Source organism: Mesitornis unicolor, unplaced genomic scaffold (genome assembly GCF_000695765.1).
Source record: "Mesitornis unicolor isolate BGI_N332 unplaced genomic scaffold, ASM69576v1 scaffold1418, whole genome shotgun sequence".
Lineage (NCBI taxonomy): Eukaryota > Metazoa > Chordata > Aves > Mesitornithiformes > Mesitornithidae > Mesitornis > Mesitornis unicolor.
In genome coordinates, this window is record NW_010202318.1 from 18637 (window position 1) to 34884 (window position 16248).

The 16248-nt window shown below is 40.4% G+C and overlaps 1 protein-coding gene across 1 annotated transcript in view; it reads right to left on the reverse strand.

The window, feature by feature from the left end:
- The window catches only part of LOC104545249 (myosin-13), a gene marked incomplete at its 3' end in the record, with an annotated part of 36289 nt that overhangs the window by 17632 nt on the left and 2409 nt on the right, over positions 1 to 16248 (reverse strand). Inside the window, exons 6-20 of the mRNA XM_010190340.1 lie at positions 14382 to 14474; positions 14222 to 14285; positions 14035 to 14133; positions 13837 to 13940; positions 13513 to 13651; positions 12980 to 13098; positions 12730 to 12879; positions 12482 to 12652; positions 10189 to 10486; positions 8959 to 9032; positions 8501 to 8588; positions 5078 to 5195; positions 3490 to 3613; positions 2499 to 2635; positions 931 to 1186 (exon numbers count right to left, since the gene is read on the reverse strand). Of these exons, the coding sequence (XP_010188642.1) occupies positions 931 to 1186; positions 2499 to 2635; positions 3490 to 3613; positions 5078 to 5195; positions 8501 to 8588; positions 8959 to 9032; positions 10189 to 10486; positions 12482 to 12652; positions 12730 to 12879; positions 12980 to 13098; positions 13513 to 13651; positions 13837 to 13940; positions 14035 to 14133; positions 14222 to 14285; positions 14382 to 14474 (2034 nt within the window). The remainder of the gene's footprint in view (positions 1 to 930; positions 1187 to 2498; positions 2636 to 3489; positions 3614 to 5077; positions 5196 to 8500; positions 8589 to 8958; positions 9033 to 10188; positions 10487 to 12481; positions 12653 to 12729; positions 12880 to 12979; positions 13099 to 13512; positions 13652 to 13836; positions 13941 to 14034; positions 14134 to 14221; positions 14286 to 14381; positions 14475 to 16248) is intronic.

A 16248-nucleotide genomic window follows, 5' to 3' on the forward strand; every position in this document is an offset into this window, starting at 1 on the left:
TGAGAAGACAGGAGGGACTCTTCCAGTACTGAAACAGTGAAGAACTGGAAGTCAGGAAAGAGTCAGACAACACATTTGAGAGCAGTGATCATACCTTAGGAGTTCTTTTATGTTCTAAAATCTGAAACCTGAGTGCATGGAAAGGCATCCTAACCTGGAAGTTAGTTAACTTAGTTAAAACTGGGCTTCTGGTGGCTTACCATCCATGAAGGGGTTAAAGTGAAACCCCAAATGCTTTTAAACTAGATGGTTCTGGGGAACATAGCATTAAGTACCAAGAAGGGTAGAAGGAAACCCAGAAAACTGGGTGAGGTTAAGTTGAAGTTCTGAAAAAGGTTTGAGATAATGAACCTAATTGTCAGCATGCACAGTTGCAACCTCGATGCTTGAAAAAATACAGGACTCTTGTCGAGACCCAACTGATTCGAAAGCACATGGCAAAAAGCAACAAGTCCACTTGCACCAGACTGCCCTTGGTCTACTACCTTTTAAAACCTGACAGTATTTCTCTCTTGTGCAATTTCAGTCTCTGCTCAGCAGTATTGCAGACAAAAACATCAGTCTCTGTTCTACAGTTTCAGTCCTGTCTCTGACAGGAAAAAACCCCTGCCCTGGCTCCATATTATAATCATCAGCAGATGTGGAAACATCCAGAATCACATATCATTGTTGGGAGCACACTGTGTATATATTGTGGAACATTAGATTCTTCCACTGGTGATAGCGAAGTGGGTTTACATGGCACCCCAGTCAGAATTTCCTGTATTCATACTGGTGATAATGTATGTGTTTTGTACTCATTTTTCTTAGATGAACATGACAAGACAAAGCCCTGTTACATGGCTGTTTATGAAGGACTATTCAAAAGAGAAGGGAAATAGCAGCAGAATAAGAGTAAGTGGAGTGAATTTGAAAATGGAGATTACTTACAGATTGAACCTGAAGCTGCAAGTCATTTTTCTCTTGCAGTAGGGTCACCATTTTCTCCTCCAGCTCTTTCCTCTTTGCCTCAGACTTCGCAAGCTCTTCCTTGGTTTTCTCAAACTCTTCCTTCATGTTGGCCATCTCCTTCTCAGATTCTGCACTCTTCAGCAAGGGCTTGATCTTGAAGAACAGCTTCATCCAGGGCCAGTGCTTCACATTCATGAATGCTCTAACATTATATTGGATGATATAAATGGATTCTCTGAAAACACATGAAAACACAATGTATGAGGCTGGTGGGACTTGGGTTGGAAATAAACTGATTACTGGCCATACAGCATCAGCACTTTCCTGAAGGAACTTTTGCATGAGACTTTTGTCCTCACCTCCCTTGCTTTTAATAATGAGTCATTTCTAGGCTCTGGATTGCAGAATGGCTGGTTCAGTAGCATGAACAGTAACTATGACTGGATATAAGAGGGAGAAATACTACAAACCAGACAAACCTCTGGCATGGTGCCTGGGAATCACTGAGACTTTCCTGAGTCTCAAATTAAGTGCAAAAGCTCAGGTGATTACCAGAGTGAAAACTGACATCCTTGAAGTACTGCTGCCAAGATTACAAATCTGAGAGTTACCATCAATTGTAGAAACAGCAGCTTGATGCTTTCTGAGTCACTCAAAATAGCTAATACAGTATTGGAAATTATTAGGACAGAAACTGAAAACAAAAATGAAAACTTTTGATGATACTGAATGCAAAAGGATGTTGTTGATGCCGATTGTTCAAGAGGAGATTAGACAGCTCCTTGCAGAGAAATCCAGTAAGAGTTATTGAATTCTAAGAGTCCTTCCCTGGCTCAGGAAGCCCCTGAGCTATATATATCTGCTGCAGAGTATTACGAATAAAAGCAGTTGACTGGCGGAGCATCCTATACATTTATGCAACCCTTGCTCCCTCTAAAGCTTTCACTTGTCAACAACATTTGAGAGAGTTTGCTTGGTTTGCCCAGTGCTGCCAAGCCTATGCTCTATATTTTGCATGATTAATCCCATCTGGAAAGGAACAATTGAAATGGGAAGGGTATCTGTGACAGTTGAAAGTGTGGAGTATCTTCTCTGTACAAGTTAAAATTGTTCATCTTATATGATGGAGCCATGAAAGAAAATTAAAGAGGAGAGCACAGAGTGATTATATGCTATTACTTGCAAAATCAATGTGATCCAGTGAGATTATTAGGCAACATGTTCAAAACAGACAAACCTCAGCACTTGTTCAGTTGGCTATCTCCATCACAGGGTTCTTAAAGGGTTGAAATTGTTATGTGCATTCTTGGAGAAAAGGTTGCTGTTAAATACTAAATATCATGGTCTAACTGCATGATCCAATTGCTTGGTAGCCACTGCCAGAAGTTGGGAGGCTATAACAAGGAAACTATTAGTTTGTACTTGCTTTGTTTCCCCTACTCTTTCTAAGGGTCTTTCCCAAGGACAGATTTTTGCCTGACACTGTATACTGCTTTGCTGGACTTTTGGTTTGACACAGTATGATTGTTAGTATTTTCTTAGATTACCTTCTTTCATTCATCTTTTTAAATTTAATTCTCATGAGGTACCCTCTGCACATAGCTTGCGTATGAGTGATGAGGCTCACCAGCTTCTCATCTCTCATCTCTTCTAGGAGTCCCAGCAGACCCGCCTTGAAGAACACCTAAAAGATAAAAGTGGGTTGAATATTTTGAGTCTTAGGCAGATACAGAACCATTGGCAATGGAGGCAGAATAGTATAAGACAGTTTTGAAAAAATGCCTGCGAAGTAAAGGTTTAACAGCTACAGAAATTTTGTGTCAGTATTCGTATCCTGTGATTCATACAAGTCACTCTGTTTATGATCTAGTCACACTGATGTAGAGTTATTTGATGCCTGCTCCAGAGTAGGCTGTGGAAGATCTGGCTCATCACTAGTTATTAAAACAAAGAGTTAACTTTCAACTTAGTACTATATCCTACTCCATCTCTTTGCTGTACACTACCTTCTGTGTCTCGATGTTCAGGCTCAAGATTTGCTCTGTAAACTGACAGATGGCTTGAGGAGCATACATGTTGTTTGTTCAGTAGTGTAGGCAAGTGGATTTTTATCTAGAGATAGTACTGCCTTGGTTGTGCTGATCAGAGAACCAGTGCCCCACTTAACACTGCTTTGGATATGGAAGATAGACTTGTGTGTATGCCTAAATCCCCTGGAAAGTCTGACTGTCCAAACTTGTCTGAGCCTGCCTAACATGCACTGAAGTAAATGAGTTCAAGCGGCAGAAGAAAGGGGCAGCTCTAGTTCTAGCTGCAGCTGCTCTGGGTCATTCTGAAATACCATTCAGATGGTGTTCCCAGGGCTGACAGTGCCTTCACACATACTCCCAGAAGAAAAAAAGTTTTCTGTACTCCTTCTTGCAAGTGGTGTGCTTTGTTTCTAATTATCATGAAGGCTGATTTTGTATTCAAAAAATACTTCGAACTAACAAATTTTTTTTGCCATTAATTATACCCACTCTTCCACAAGTACTTTACCTTGGTGTGGCCAAATCTGTATTGATTGTGGTCAACATCAATGGAGGAAAGAAGCTTTTCTGAAGCCTTTTTGCTGTCAATGAATTGGCCTTCTGGAATGGCTGAAGCATTAAGAATCTTGTACCTGTGGTAAGACAGGTTGCAACGCACTAGTTGTAAAGAGTGTGAGGAAAATGAGGATCCATCATACAACATAAAAGAATATGGTCAGAAACTGAGCTATTTGAAAGCTGCTGAATATGCCATCTGAAATCTAAACAGTCTTAGCTGAACAGAATGTGGTGGCAGGGGAACCTGACTACTCTTTAAAGGAATTTGTTGGCTGTGTAATAACACAGTATGTTGTTACAAACAAAATTTATGTGCATACTTAAGAGTGTCTGCAGGTCCTGGAATTAGATAGAACAGAGTGAGAACATATAATCTTTTTCTTCTTATACAGTTTCATTGATCAGAGGAACACTACACAAATTAAAGTTGAAGAGGAATCAAAACTACTAACAAAAATCAGCTATATTCCTAAGGTAATACAGATCTTGCATAGCTCTCAGTCTCTACAAGTTGTACCACTGAATCCTTGAGTTTAGACTAAAAATAGCATCGTATTATTCTGTAAATTCTAACAGCAGTCTCAGCATTTTATAAGATAACAATGATTAAGGTAATCCTGTGTCATGGACAGGACCACCTAATCCTTCTAAAGGAGTTTCTTCAGATACATATATGTGTGTGACTGTACACTAAAGCACTTCTTATTCTCAAGTCTACTTTGAAAGAGAATATGTAAAATCTAAATAATAATAAAGGTGCAGTGAATTTATTCTGTATTTTAGGCTTCTTTGTAGATCCTCTTTAACTTCAGCACATTTCCTTTGGACTATAAAGCACTTTTTTTGGTTCTGGACCATGACCATTATGCATAGATTCTTTCAACTATCTCATCAAATTATGACTTGATAATTGAGAACAGCTAATGCCTTACTACATTAAACATCAGGTTGCAGGCTGTTTTCAGAGATGTCTTGGGTCCTTTTCATACCAGTTCAGCATGGAAGATGCTGTTACATTTAATTATAACAACATCCAGTTCTGATTCAGCACTTCATAGCAACTGAGCTAACATGAACCAGTTTAATTGTCTCTATTTTAAAGATGAGTAAAACAAGGCACAGGATGCAGGCCAGCAACAGCACCAACAAAGCCTCAGTTTTTTGAATGCTTAGTCAGTGCACTGTAAGGAAGAGATTGTGCTGTTGTGTATTGTCTTTGTATCTATACTCTGGGAGACTTACAGAGACCCGTCTATAATGCCACTTTGTTCATTACACTATAAGCATTCTGCATTTCTTTGAATTATCAAGCATTGACTACAGTTTAGAAATGATGCTCATTCTGATGAATCAAGAAATCTCTGGTCTGATCAAAGAGGGAAAGGGTTGGAGGGACCTAAGACAGACTCGGTTCCCTCAAATGCTACTAATCTAGTCTGAGTCAGAGGGTGTCTCTCCATGATGTCATCAGACTTGTCACCAGAGTTGTGGACTTACTGAGGCCTTATCTTAACAGATAGTAATAACTGAAGACCTACCGTTGCTTAAAATCTGCATAAATGATTCTGCTTGGAAATCCCTTCCTGCAAATTCGGATGCCTTCTAGAACCCCATTGCACCGCAGTTGATGCATCACCAAGTAATGGTCCATTTCACCTTAAAAAAAACACATCCATCATGACTCTCCTCTTCTCCCAAAGAATCTCTGTATCTATTATGGATTTTTCTGATAAAATTCAACCAGTTCTTGATTAAAGATGCAGGAAGTGAAGACAGAACGTGCCTTCAATTGATACAAGTTGCAGAGCTGCATCAATGAGCTGAACTTTCCCAAGAATCACTGAATCACACAGAATCATCAAGGTTGGAAGAGACCTCGAAGATCATCAAGTCCAACCGTCAACCTAACACCACTATGCCCACTAAACCAAGTCCTGAAGTGCCACATCCACACGTGTCTTGAACACCTCCAGGGATAGTGATTCCACCATCCTCCTGGGCAGCCTGTTCCAGTGTTTGACCACTCTCTGAATCTAAGAATGCTAGGACTGGCAGCACTTGTGAATCACCATTGACCAAAAGGCATAAGGCCACATTACTAAAAAATGTCAGGAAAATACTTTAGGAGACCAGCTGAAAAATCTGCAACAGCATCAGCATCCCCATTGGATGTTGGTAGAGCTGACACAATGTAAAGTGTAGTACCATCTAGACAATCAGCTTTTCACCTGATGTGAGATTTTACCTTGAGCCTGCAATGCAAGTGTTGACTATAGTCAAACTTGATTAGACTTGATAGCTTCAGGAGTGAATAAACAGGTTGCTTAAAGCTCTTAGTCTGCCTGTAGAGGACAGTTGATTGAAACTGGAACAATAATCTTTCTTCTCCTAAAATATCTATTGAATATAATAATCAACTGTATTTCTAAGCTGCTAGAGACATTAATTAGTGCAGAATGGTCCATACCCTTATGTTTTCAGTGTAATCAATAAAGCTGTACCCAAAGTAGTTGTTATAAAAGTCAAACATAAGCAGCTTAAAACTGACTAAAAATCAGCAGATGTCCAGTTTCTTTTCCTTCACTTCACCAATCCTTTTCAAAAGGCAAAAGTCAAGATTCACTGAGTCACTTTTGTCAAAACAACCAGCTGAACATTAAAATTACAGCCATATCTGGCAAAATCATTCATTCAAATATGCTTTTCTATTTTAGTAGGTTTCCCTAATTCCCCCCTTACACCTTCTCAACTGTCAGGACCCCAGTGGGATTCCTCTTTCTTCGCTTTAGGATATGAAGCGTGGACATTTCAATTTAGGCTTCATTTATAGTCAGTGGAGCAAAGCAATTTCTTCTGGATTGTGAATCATCTCATCCTAAGATAAATGTATAAAAGGGACTAGATGAGTCATACTTTTAAATGCCAGCTTCTCTCCACTGAATATAAAAAGAGTTTAGATGAATAGCTTAAAAGTGAATGTCATGCATATATGTGTTGCTTATATCCTGCTTGTGGCCTTCAGGGTTACACAGAGAGACATAAACAAGAAAGGTAAGAAGCAAATTGTTTTGTGTTTTTTTTTGTTGGTTTCCTGAGCTGATTAAACAGATGCTAAGCTCCTGTTTTCTGATACTTATGTTGCATCCACTACATTCTATGAGTATCTACCTGATCATTCTACCAGTATCAGACCTCATGATTAGACTCCTAAAACCGACACAGGCAAGTCTCTCCCCAAGTACTTTAATATGATGGCCACATGAAAATGCTCCAAAACTTGACTGTTCTCAGACACTAAATTCTTTGTGAGATTTTAATATTTATTTAATTAATTAATTAAATTGACACCTCAAATACTGTGTTCAGTTTTGGGCCCCTCACTACAAGAAGGACATCGAGATGCTGGAGTGTGTCCAGAGAAGGGTGACTGTCCTAGTTTAGTGGGACAGAATTTCAAAGTCAGCTTTCTGTTGAGGAAAACTGCAATCTTGTAAGGACTGCAACACTCTGTTTCATAGGAACAAAGTTGATAAAGACTTTGTTATAGTTTTCAGCTAACTCTGGTGTGCAGGTTGCCATAGTGCTCAAGGTCTTCAAAGTCTTGAGATAAATTTGCGGAGTCTGAAGGGAATAAAATGCAAGGGGAGTCAACCTCAAGGTGACCCCAGGCTGACCAATTAATATTATTCATACCTTCAATGTTACATTAACTATAAATGTGAGTTTGCTGAGAATGACCCTTCTTCCCCCTTCTCTGCCTCTTCCTCTCCCTCCTGCTTCCTCTTTTGTGGCTGACATCTCGAGAGGGACTTGTTTACTGACTCATAGGCCTACTCCCCCACAGTACTGGCCAAGTATAACTCTGTGTATTTTGTATTATAACTATTATTAACGTTAGTTTTTATTATTATTATTATTTAATTAAATATATTTCTATTTCAACCCATTAATCTCCTTTACTTACACTGACTCCCTCCCTAGATGGGGAAGAGGTATCAGGTGATAGAGGAACTGTATAAGCCACAACAGTAATGAAACTGGTGAGGAGTCTGGAGCACAAGTTTCATGAGAAGTGGCTGAGGGAACTGGGATTGTTCAGCCTGGAGAAAAGGAGACTGAGGGGAGATTTTATCTCCCTCTACAACTACATGAAAGGAGGGTGCAGCAAGGTGGGGGTTGGACTCTTCTCCCAAGTAAGGACTACAGGATATGGCTTCAAGTTGTGCCAGGGTAGGTTTAGATTAGATGTTAAGAAAAATGTATTCACTGAAAGGCTTATCAGGCATTGGAATGCATTGCCCAGGGAAGTGGGGGAGTCACCATCCCTGGAGGTATTTAAAAGGTGGGTGGATGAGATGCTTAGAGACATGGTTTGATAGTGGACAGGTTATGGTTGGACTCGATGATCGTAAAGGTCTTTTCCAACCAAGTGATTCTATGATTCTATAAATAAAGGAAAAAAAGTAACTTTATATCAAAATGCTTTCCAAGTGCTAGCAGCACTCAGCAGCTTTTACATAGAATTCTACAAATAAGATATGATTTCTTTGACAGTCCTCCAGCTCAGTGAATCAGGTCCTAACACTGAACATTTAGAAGTTTCTGAGTGCTCTTGGGCTGAACCAAACAGTTCTGAATGACACAGTGATCCTTAGAACTAGGCATTTGTTAGGGATTTGCTAATGCTGTTACCCACAACCGAGAATTTCATCAGCTGTAATCAGTCCTGTCTATTATCTTCAGCTCTGTACAAACATTAAGCAAAGATGATTAAGTGTGGACTGTGTAATGCTCAAAATTTTACAGTCATGGTAAACAATACAAGAAGGTTTACTTGGGCACTGTCCTGCAGACCAAACCCCACAAGAACTTCACATGCAAAAGTCCCTGTTCTGGAAGAAGGTGATGTGGAAGATAAGCAGACCAATTATAGTGTCTTCAGAGTAGAATAACAGACTTACCGGGTGTCTTGGTCTCATTAGGAATCAGGCAACGCACAAAGTGAGGATGGGTACTTCTCAGGTTAGTCATCAACTTGTTTAGATTTTCCTGTGGTAGAACATAAAGTGGGTTTGAGCTTTGAGCTACAAAGCTTTTGCATTTTTATTCAAATGCCAAGGAGTTATAGAATCACGGAATTATTTAGATTGGAAGGGGTCTTTGAAGATCACTGAGTCGAACACCCCTGCCATGGGCAGGGACATCTTTCATTAAATCAGGTCCTGGTAAAAAATCTTTATCCATCTTTCTTATAAGACCCATTTATGTATTGAAAAGCCACAGTAAGGTGTTCCTGGAGCCTTCTTTTCTCCAGGCTGTACACCACCAGCTCTCTCAGCCTTTCTTCACAGGAGAGGTGTTTCAGCCCTTGGATCGTTTTTTGTGGAAGCATGGCTTGTGTAAAAGGAAATTTACATACCCTGAACACAGCAGACACTGTCTGGAAAGAGCCTCCCTTCTTCTTAGCACCTTTCTTACCACCACCACTATCACCTGGGAAGAAGTAGATAGGAGTTAGAGTAAGCAATATGTATTGTAGGCCTCACCTTTCTTTCTTTGAATATGGGGCAATATAATAATTAATTTTTAATTTTAAATACTGACCCCCTGGTGCATGAGGAATTTCCTGAACTGCTGCTGACTGGTTGTTGTTCAGTCGTATATTTGGTCTCAAATGATTTAGGTTGCATCACAATGCATATGGCTTTGGTGTTATGGAACATATGACCCTACATAAGTTTTGTAGCAATGTACTCTGTGCTACTAGTCACATTGCTTTTACTTATAGACGTAGCCCTATTTTTTTTTTTTTTAATTAAGTGAACGGGCACAAGAACATGGCTCAGAGTGGACATTCGATTCTCAGTGCAGTGAAGTCTTCCCTCCTGATTTCCTAGGAGCTTACTCAGACACATTGTTACATCAGCCAAACTGAACTTCAGGAAAGTCCCCATGCAGTACTCTCTTGAGTTTCAGACCTTGCTGTGCCTGTGCCTGACGGCTGAGTTGACTACTGCTGTATACTGCCTCCTCTTTCTTTCCAGCATCCAGGCTGTCAAAACATTGTTGAGGTTTTTTTGGTAGAAATCTCTGTGGCCAGTTTTGGCAAGGCAGACCTGTTGACTGTACAACTTGAAAGTCTTCAGCCACAAAAAAGGGCAAGAGATGGGACTGCTCTCTGATGCCCTTAGAAGACTTCTAAATTATATTTGTCTCTCATTTTTCCTTGCAACACCAGGACTGCTCAACTGGATATGGAGTAGTTCCATTATCTCCTTTTAGTTCTTCCAATTCATCTTAAGAAACAAAAGGACTATAAAGTGCTTGCATTTTGCATGTATATTTGGCACCTAGAGGTGTCTAGAGTAACCATGCACATGATTCAAAACAGAGTAAGTCAGGCAACAAACACCTCTGGTCACACTGGTTTGGACTTGCTGAATTTTACTTCTCTGCACCACGTGAATGTGGTACTTTCAGCAGTTCTGCATGTTGATATCTTAGTTTTGGCATATCTGAGTTCACATAAGAACAGGGTCACAGTAGGGAATGATACAGTCTAGAGAGGAGAGAGGAGAAGCAGAAGTAGACTTTAGTTGATTGTTGCCTTATCATTCGTCACTGAAAAAGCACTTACTTGTTTCTGCACCAGCATAGTTTGAGAAAAGAAAGGACAGCAGCTTCAAGGATGATTTCTGGTACAGACCCACAACAGTTTCATTCAGGGGATCCTTGTTCTTGTCAAGCCAGCCAGAGATGTTGTAGTCCACTGTGCCAGCATAGTGCATCAGTGAAAAGTGAGCCTCAGCCTTGCCTTTGACAGGCTTGGGCTTCTGGAAGTTGTTTGACTTGCCCAGATGCTGGTCATAGAGCTTGTTCTTGAAAGAGGTGTCAGTTGCCTTGGGAAACATGCACTCCTCTTCCAGGATGGAAAAGATGCCCATGGGCTGGGAGAAATATGAATACATGAAGAAAATAAGTGATGGGGAAAGGAAAAGTAATTAAAATATCACCTTGCATATGATCAATGGCTTGTTTCAGTGACTGTAATTTGCACTGCATACGTTCTTAATACATCACTAGTTTCTACAATAACCAGGCAAACTGCAATTAGTCTGTGTTTTTCAAGCTTCTACTCCTGAACAGGGCAACTTGACCATATTGTTTATGTGCACCTTTCAATGAAAGTCTGAGTCTATGTATTATAATTGTTTCATTCATCTGTACTCTACATCATTAGGAAGTAGGTTTCAGCATCCTGGTTGTGGGATCAATGCCGTTGTCTATGTCTGTTACAAGTCATCAGGTTGCAATTGTCAATGCAACTTAATTTGATGGCTCCTCGGGAATATGCATAGATAACTAATATCTAACAACTCCTGTTCTGTCTCCAGTGAATGAGCATAATGTATCAGATTTTCCTTATATGGAGTGTAAATGGCAGTAATCTGTCACTTTTAAAAATATTAATAAAATATTGATTTTAAATTGTCTCAGAGTTGTATTCAAAATTGGAAGAATTTCAATATAGAAGTGTAGGCACATTATCAGCAACATCAGAGCTTTCAGCTGAGCTACAACAGGTATCTTTTGATAGTGCAGATAAGCACATATCCTCTGATTTTGCTGGAGATACTGCATTTCACTGGCCTAGAGAGAATTCTAGGAGTTTCTTCTTTATATGAATGTTGGAGGTTTTTTTGCGGGTTTTTTGGTTTGTTTTTGTTTTTAATTTAATAATATACCATTAGATGCTTACATCTGATTTCAGCTAAATAGCTGCCAGATCTAAAATTAGGGATCCTTTATGGCAGCAGCAACCACTGGAAGTGGATATTGGGCAGGAATGTCATGTTTTGAATGAAGATTTTGACCTCTAGGTGTGGCTTCTTTGTGAGACCTTTGGGGTTAGCATTCATCTTTCCTAACTGTAGGTGTCTATAAAACAGAATCTAGATCTGAGTTATCTGTTCAGGTTGCTCTTCTGTAATGGGAGCATTATAAAGACATTTCACAGAGTCACTAATGGAACATACTTTATAAGGAGATGATTTGCATCCTAGAAGTGTCTACTTCTTTTCTGTTATTACAAGAGAATGCAGCATCAGATCAGTATAGGTCTTCTGATTCCTCTGGCTCTGGTACTCTGTATTGCATAGATATGGGACACAAAATGTGTGGACACTGAACGGCAAGTGTGGATTTTGGGCATTAAATATAGCAATAGGCTCTAGCTGTGAATGGTAGTGCTGGCTGTAGATGCTGCTATGTGGCAGGAAGTGTTGGTGGTCAACCAGAAATATGAGGCTCATGCGTGCAAAGGCGTAACCCATGGATATGAATATTAGGCAGTGAATGTGCATGTGAGATGACTGAATGAGTCCCTAGGCACTGAGCATGAGTGAGAGTGCTGAGAGCAGATACCTCTAAGTTCCTAAGAAAAAAGATATTTGGATATGTACATACTGGATTTGCACATGATGTGTAAGTGCTGTGCAAAACCACTTGACACGGGCTTGTACCATAGCAGTGAGGGGTTAATTCCCATTAAGATCTCTGGTGCAGTAGTAGTGGGCAGTGACAGAGGGAGCACAAAGGGTTGTGTTTCCAGAACCAAGAATTTAGTTCTATCCATTACTACAAGGAGTAAGACTTTAGGTTCTCCTTATTGTTAAAGGCAGTCTTGCTAAAATCACCAAGTTAACATCATGTATCCCCTCTCCCTTCCACTCCAGCCATGTTGTTCAGGAAAACATTGTTTGAGCAGAGTAAGTGTCATTCCAAAAGTTTTGGCTTTATAAACTACCTCTTTTTATGTGAGAGGGTCATTCAACAGTAATATGTCAACGTATAAAGAATGACTGACCTAAAATAAATGACCGTGAATCACAGAATACCAGGTTAGAAGGGATGCTGTCCTAAAATGGAAAGATTTCCTCTACCTTCTCAATGAGCTCAATGCAGGCAGCCAGGTCCATCCCAAAGTCAATGAACTCCCATTCAATTCCTTCCTTCTTGTACTCCTCCTGCTCCAGCACGAACATGTGGTGGTTAAAGAACTGTTGCAGTTTCTCATTGGTGAAGTTGATGCACAGCTGCTCCAGGCTGTTGAACTGCAAATCCAAAATATAAAAAATGTCAGTTAGTTTAGAAAAGTCATCAATGGGCAAGCATAGCTACTGTAACTTACATCAAAAATTTCAAAGCCAGCAATGTCCAGGACACCAATGAAATGCTGTCTGGGCTGCTTTGTATCCAGCTGTTGATTGATTCGAGTAACCATCCATAGGAACATCTTCTCATAGACTGATTTGGCCAATGCACCCACTGAATTGTATACCTGTAAGAAATACAGCCATGGCAGTAATGAAAGTTGAGTTAGCTTTAAAGTTAAAAGAACTATCTGAACAAAATGAAAAGGTGATCAGCTATCTAGGTACCTGTTGGACATTTTGTCCTTTAGTTACATATTCATTCCCAACTTTCACCCTGGGATAGCATAAAGCCTTGAGCAAATCAGCAGAATTCAGACCCATCAGGTAGGCAGCTTTGTCAGCCACTAGGATGAGAGACAGCAAATGAGTTCAAAAGAGACAGAGAAAGATGTCCTGGACCTCTAGGATGTTTCTGTTACAAGGAGCCTACTTTTGGTACTACCTAAATGCACCTATTGTCAAGGGAAGCTTCTCTCCAGTCCCATGGAGAATGTCTTCCCCTCAACACAGGCAGTATCTCAGCTGCAGAACATTCCCTTTTCCCACCTGGAGGGCTGCAGCAATGCTTCAAGTTTGTGTCTTTCTGTTTCCTTGCAGAGCACAAATTAAATCATTGACTTTGTTAAACTTGAAACAAAGTTAAAAAGTCTAGTTTCTGGAAGTGAAAATAATTCTCAAATTGTTGAGCACCTTATGGGACAGGGTTGCTATCGGGTCTCCCAGTGCAGTTCCCAAGCAAACTCTGCAGCCAACACTACCTTCTGTGCCATCAGGCTCTGCCTGCTCCTCCCGCTGCTTCTGCTTGAACTTCATGTTCCCATAGTGCATGACGGCCCCTGTCAGCTTGTACATCCCCACCTTCTCATCGGGGTTGAAGCCTAGGATGTCCACAGCACTCTGCAGAGACAACAGGCAAGTCAGAGAAGGTCAGAGAAGCACAAGGGCTGAAGCACAGAGTGCTGTTAACAGGCACGTGTGCTGTGAAGATGGGATTTCTCTCCCTGCCTCCCTGCTACCCTGCCTGCACTGAATGTGCTGGCTGCAGCCAGTCTGGCTGTGGGACTGGGCTCTGCTGTACTTACATCTGTTGCCAGCAGCTCTTCACTGTCGTCAATACTGGCAACAGTGATTTCTCCTTGGCTCACGTAGGCGAAGTCGTAGGGGTTGGTAGAGATAAGGAGGAGATCTGCAGGTATACAAGGCACCTTTGTGCATCGAAGCAGGTCATAGTGGAAAAAGAAAGCACTTGCTGAGCCAAGCCCAGTACTGCTGTCACTCACCAATGAGCTCTGGTTTCTTATTGGACATTATCTGGTAAAAAATATGATAGCTCCTTTCACTGGCCAGCTGGAAAGTCACTCTGGATTTCTCCAGAAGATCTAACCAAAGAGAGATGCCATTAGTCTCCTGATAAACTTGAGCTCATAAATGCACAAATTCTGCATGCGCTAACTTGCTCTAACTCACAGGTTTCAATATCTGCAGAGGCCAGCTTGCCAGTTGTTCCAAAGTGAATCCGGATGAATTTTCCCTATCAAGCAGTACAGATCAACCCACTGATTATAACAATCAATGAATGAGACATGTATTAATTGCCTGCATTCCAACAGATCTGAAATGAACTCACAAAGCGTGAGGAGTTGTCATTTCTCACAGTCTTAGCATTGCCAAAGGCCTCCAGTAGTGGGTTGGCCTGGATGATCTGATCCTCCAGAGTTCCCTAATTACAGAAGAAAAAGGTTCTTATCAAACTTTGCTACTGGATAATAGCAAATACTGCAAAGTAGATATTACAAGCAGATTTTTACACTTCATATGTGATTTTAACCTAAAAATTAGCAGAGTCTTTAAGCAATCATCAGTCATCACTCCTGAATATTGACATTGGTTTCAAAGGGAAGAGTGCTGAAAGAGATCTGTATTTTGTTTCCTTCTTGTACCTGCTATCACATATTGGACATCTTATACAAAATCACTACAGTGGAGCTCAGGGAGTTTGAAATCTGTATGAGAGAGGAGCTTCCATATTCCCATTCACAAAGGCCATGACAGCTAAAGAAAATACAAAAATTCTGTGATTTTTTTTCTGGAGATTACTTGAGCCCAGAACATACAGAGAGAGTTACAGCCTTTAGTAGGAAGCACCTAGCAAGTGAGAATGTTAAGTTTTGCAACAATATTCAAACAATGAGCAGCCTTTCAGAATGCAGAATTACATTTCCAGACATGCTTTGAAAAAAAGAGTGGCACATGGACAAAGCCTGAGACTCAAATACCAAACTTAAAAGAGCAGAGAGTAGAAACTCTTGGAGTGTTTTGCTGCATGAATGTAGAAGGAATGAGCAACATGTGAAGTTTCATTATTGTATTGTATCTTGTTAACTGCAAAAATATAGGAAGAAAGAAGCTTCTGTGACATTATGTCTTTCCTTTTCTGTGCAGTATGGTCCAGGAAGTAGAGTCACCGTGTGCTCTTTTGCAATGATAGAGCAAAGCTTTTCTCAGGGCTTACAGCAAAGATTGATCCCTACGTAGTCAGGGCATGAAAATGTTGGCAGGGGTAATTTCCAAGACAGATATGGAAAACAAAGATGATGGAAAAAAAGAATCAGTTTTTATCCAGATGAAAGATTAACAGCACAGCAGAAGTGACTACATCTTTGTACGGGATGTCAGAGCAGCCTTTAACATCTTGCAATGAAGAGGGAGTGCCATTCCAAATACTGTCGGCAGATGGCACAACGGGTTTAAATTAGTTTTTATTAGTCCACTTTGAAGGTGGACCCCATAAAATTAAGGCAAAGCAGTGGCATATGAAGCTCTATGTACATTTTTTTTTAAATAAAAAAATCCTAAATCCCTAGAGTAATGCCCTCTCACGTTTATCTTTCAGCTTTCTAAATGCAATTCCTCATTTAAGAGAGCTGTATGTCCGTGCAGCTGACTACACCAACACCAAACCTCATTCCAGTGCACAGCTATGACCAGGGAACTCACAAGGGTGTGTCGTTCGTGGAGAACAGCATGGAAAAAGAAATGGCAGTTCTTCACACAAGCTCTTTCTGGAGTCCTGTCTATAGGCTGGGTGACAAAGTGCTGGAGGCTAAGGCAGTATTTTGGGGAAATACTGTTATGTGCTTCCTTTATTCATATATTCTTCCTTGACATCTGATTTTAGGCTGCATCTGAGATAGGATATGGGGCTAGACAACCATAAGCTGAGTGTTTTATTTAATGTTTTTATGAAGAGACACGTACTACTGAGACGGAGATTGTGAATACTAAAAAAATAAAGCATTCTGTGAATAAACTCTGAAGAGGACAGAACAGGTTGTTGTTCATCTGAGAGCCAGGTGATTTTCCTTATATCAGACACGGTCAGTGCATCTCTCAGCTGTCTCAAAGTTTTTCTGAGATCAGTTCTAGCATAGTGAGCAGCTGGTGTAAGCTGAGCCCAGGAGATTCTGAATGCTGCTGATGGAAAGAGTGCTTGT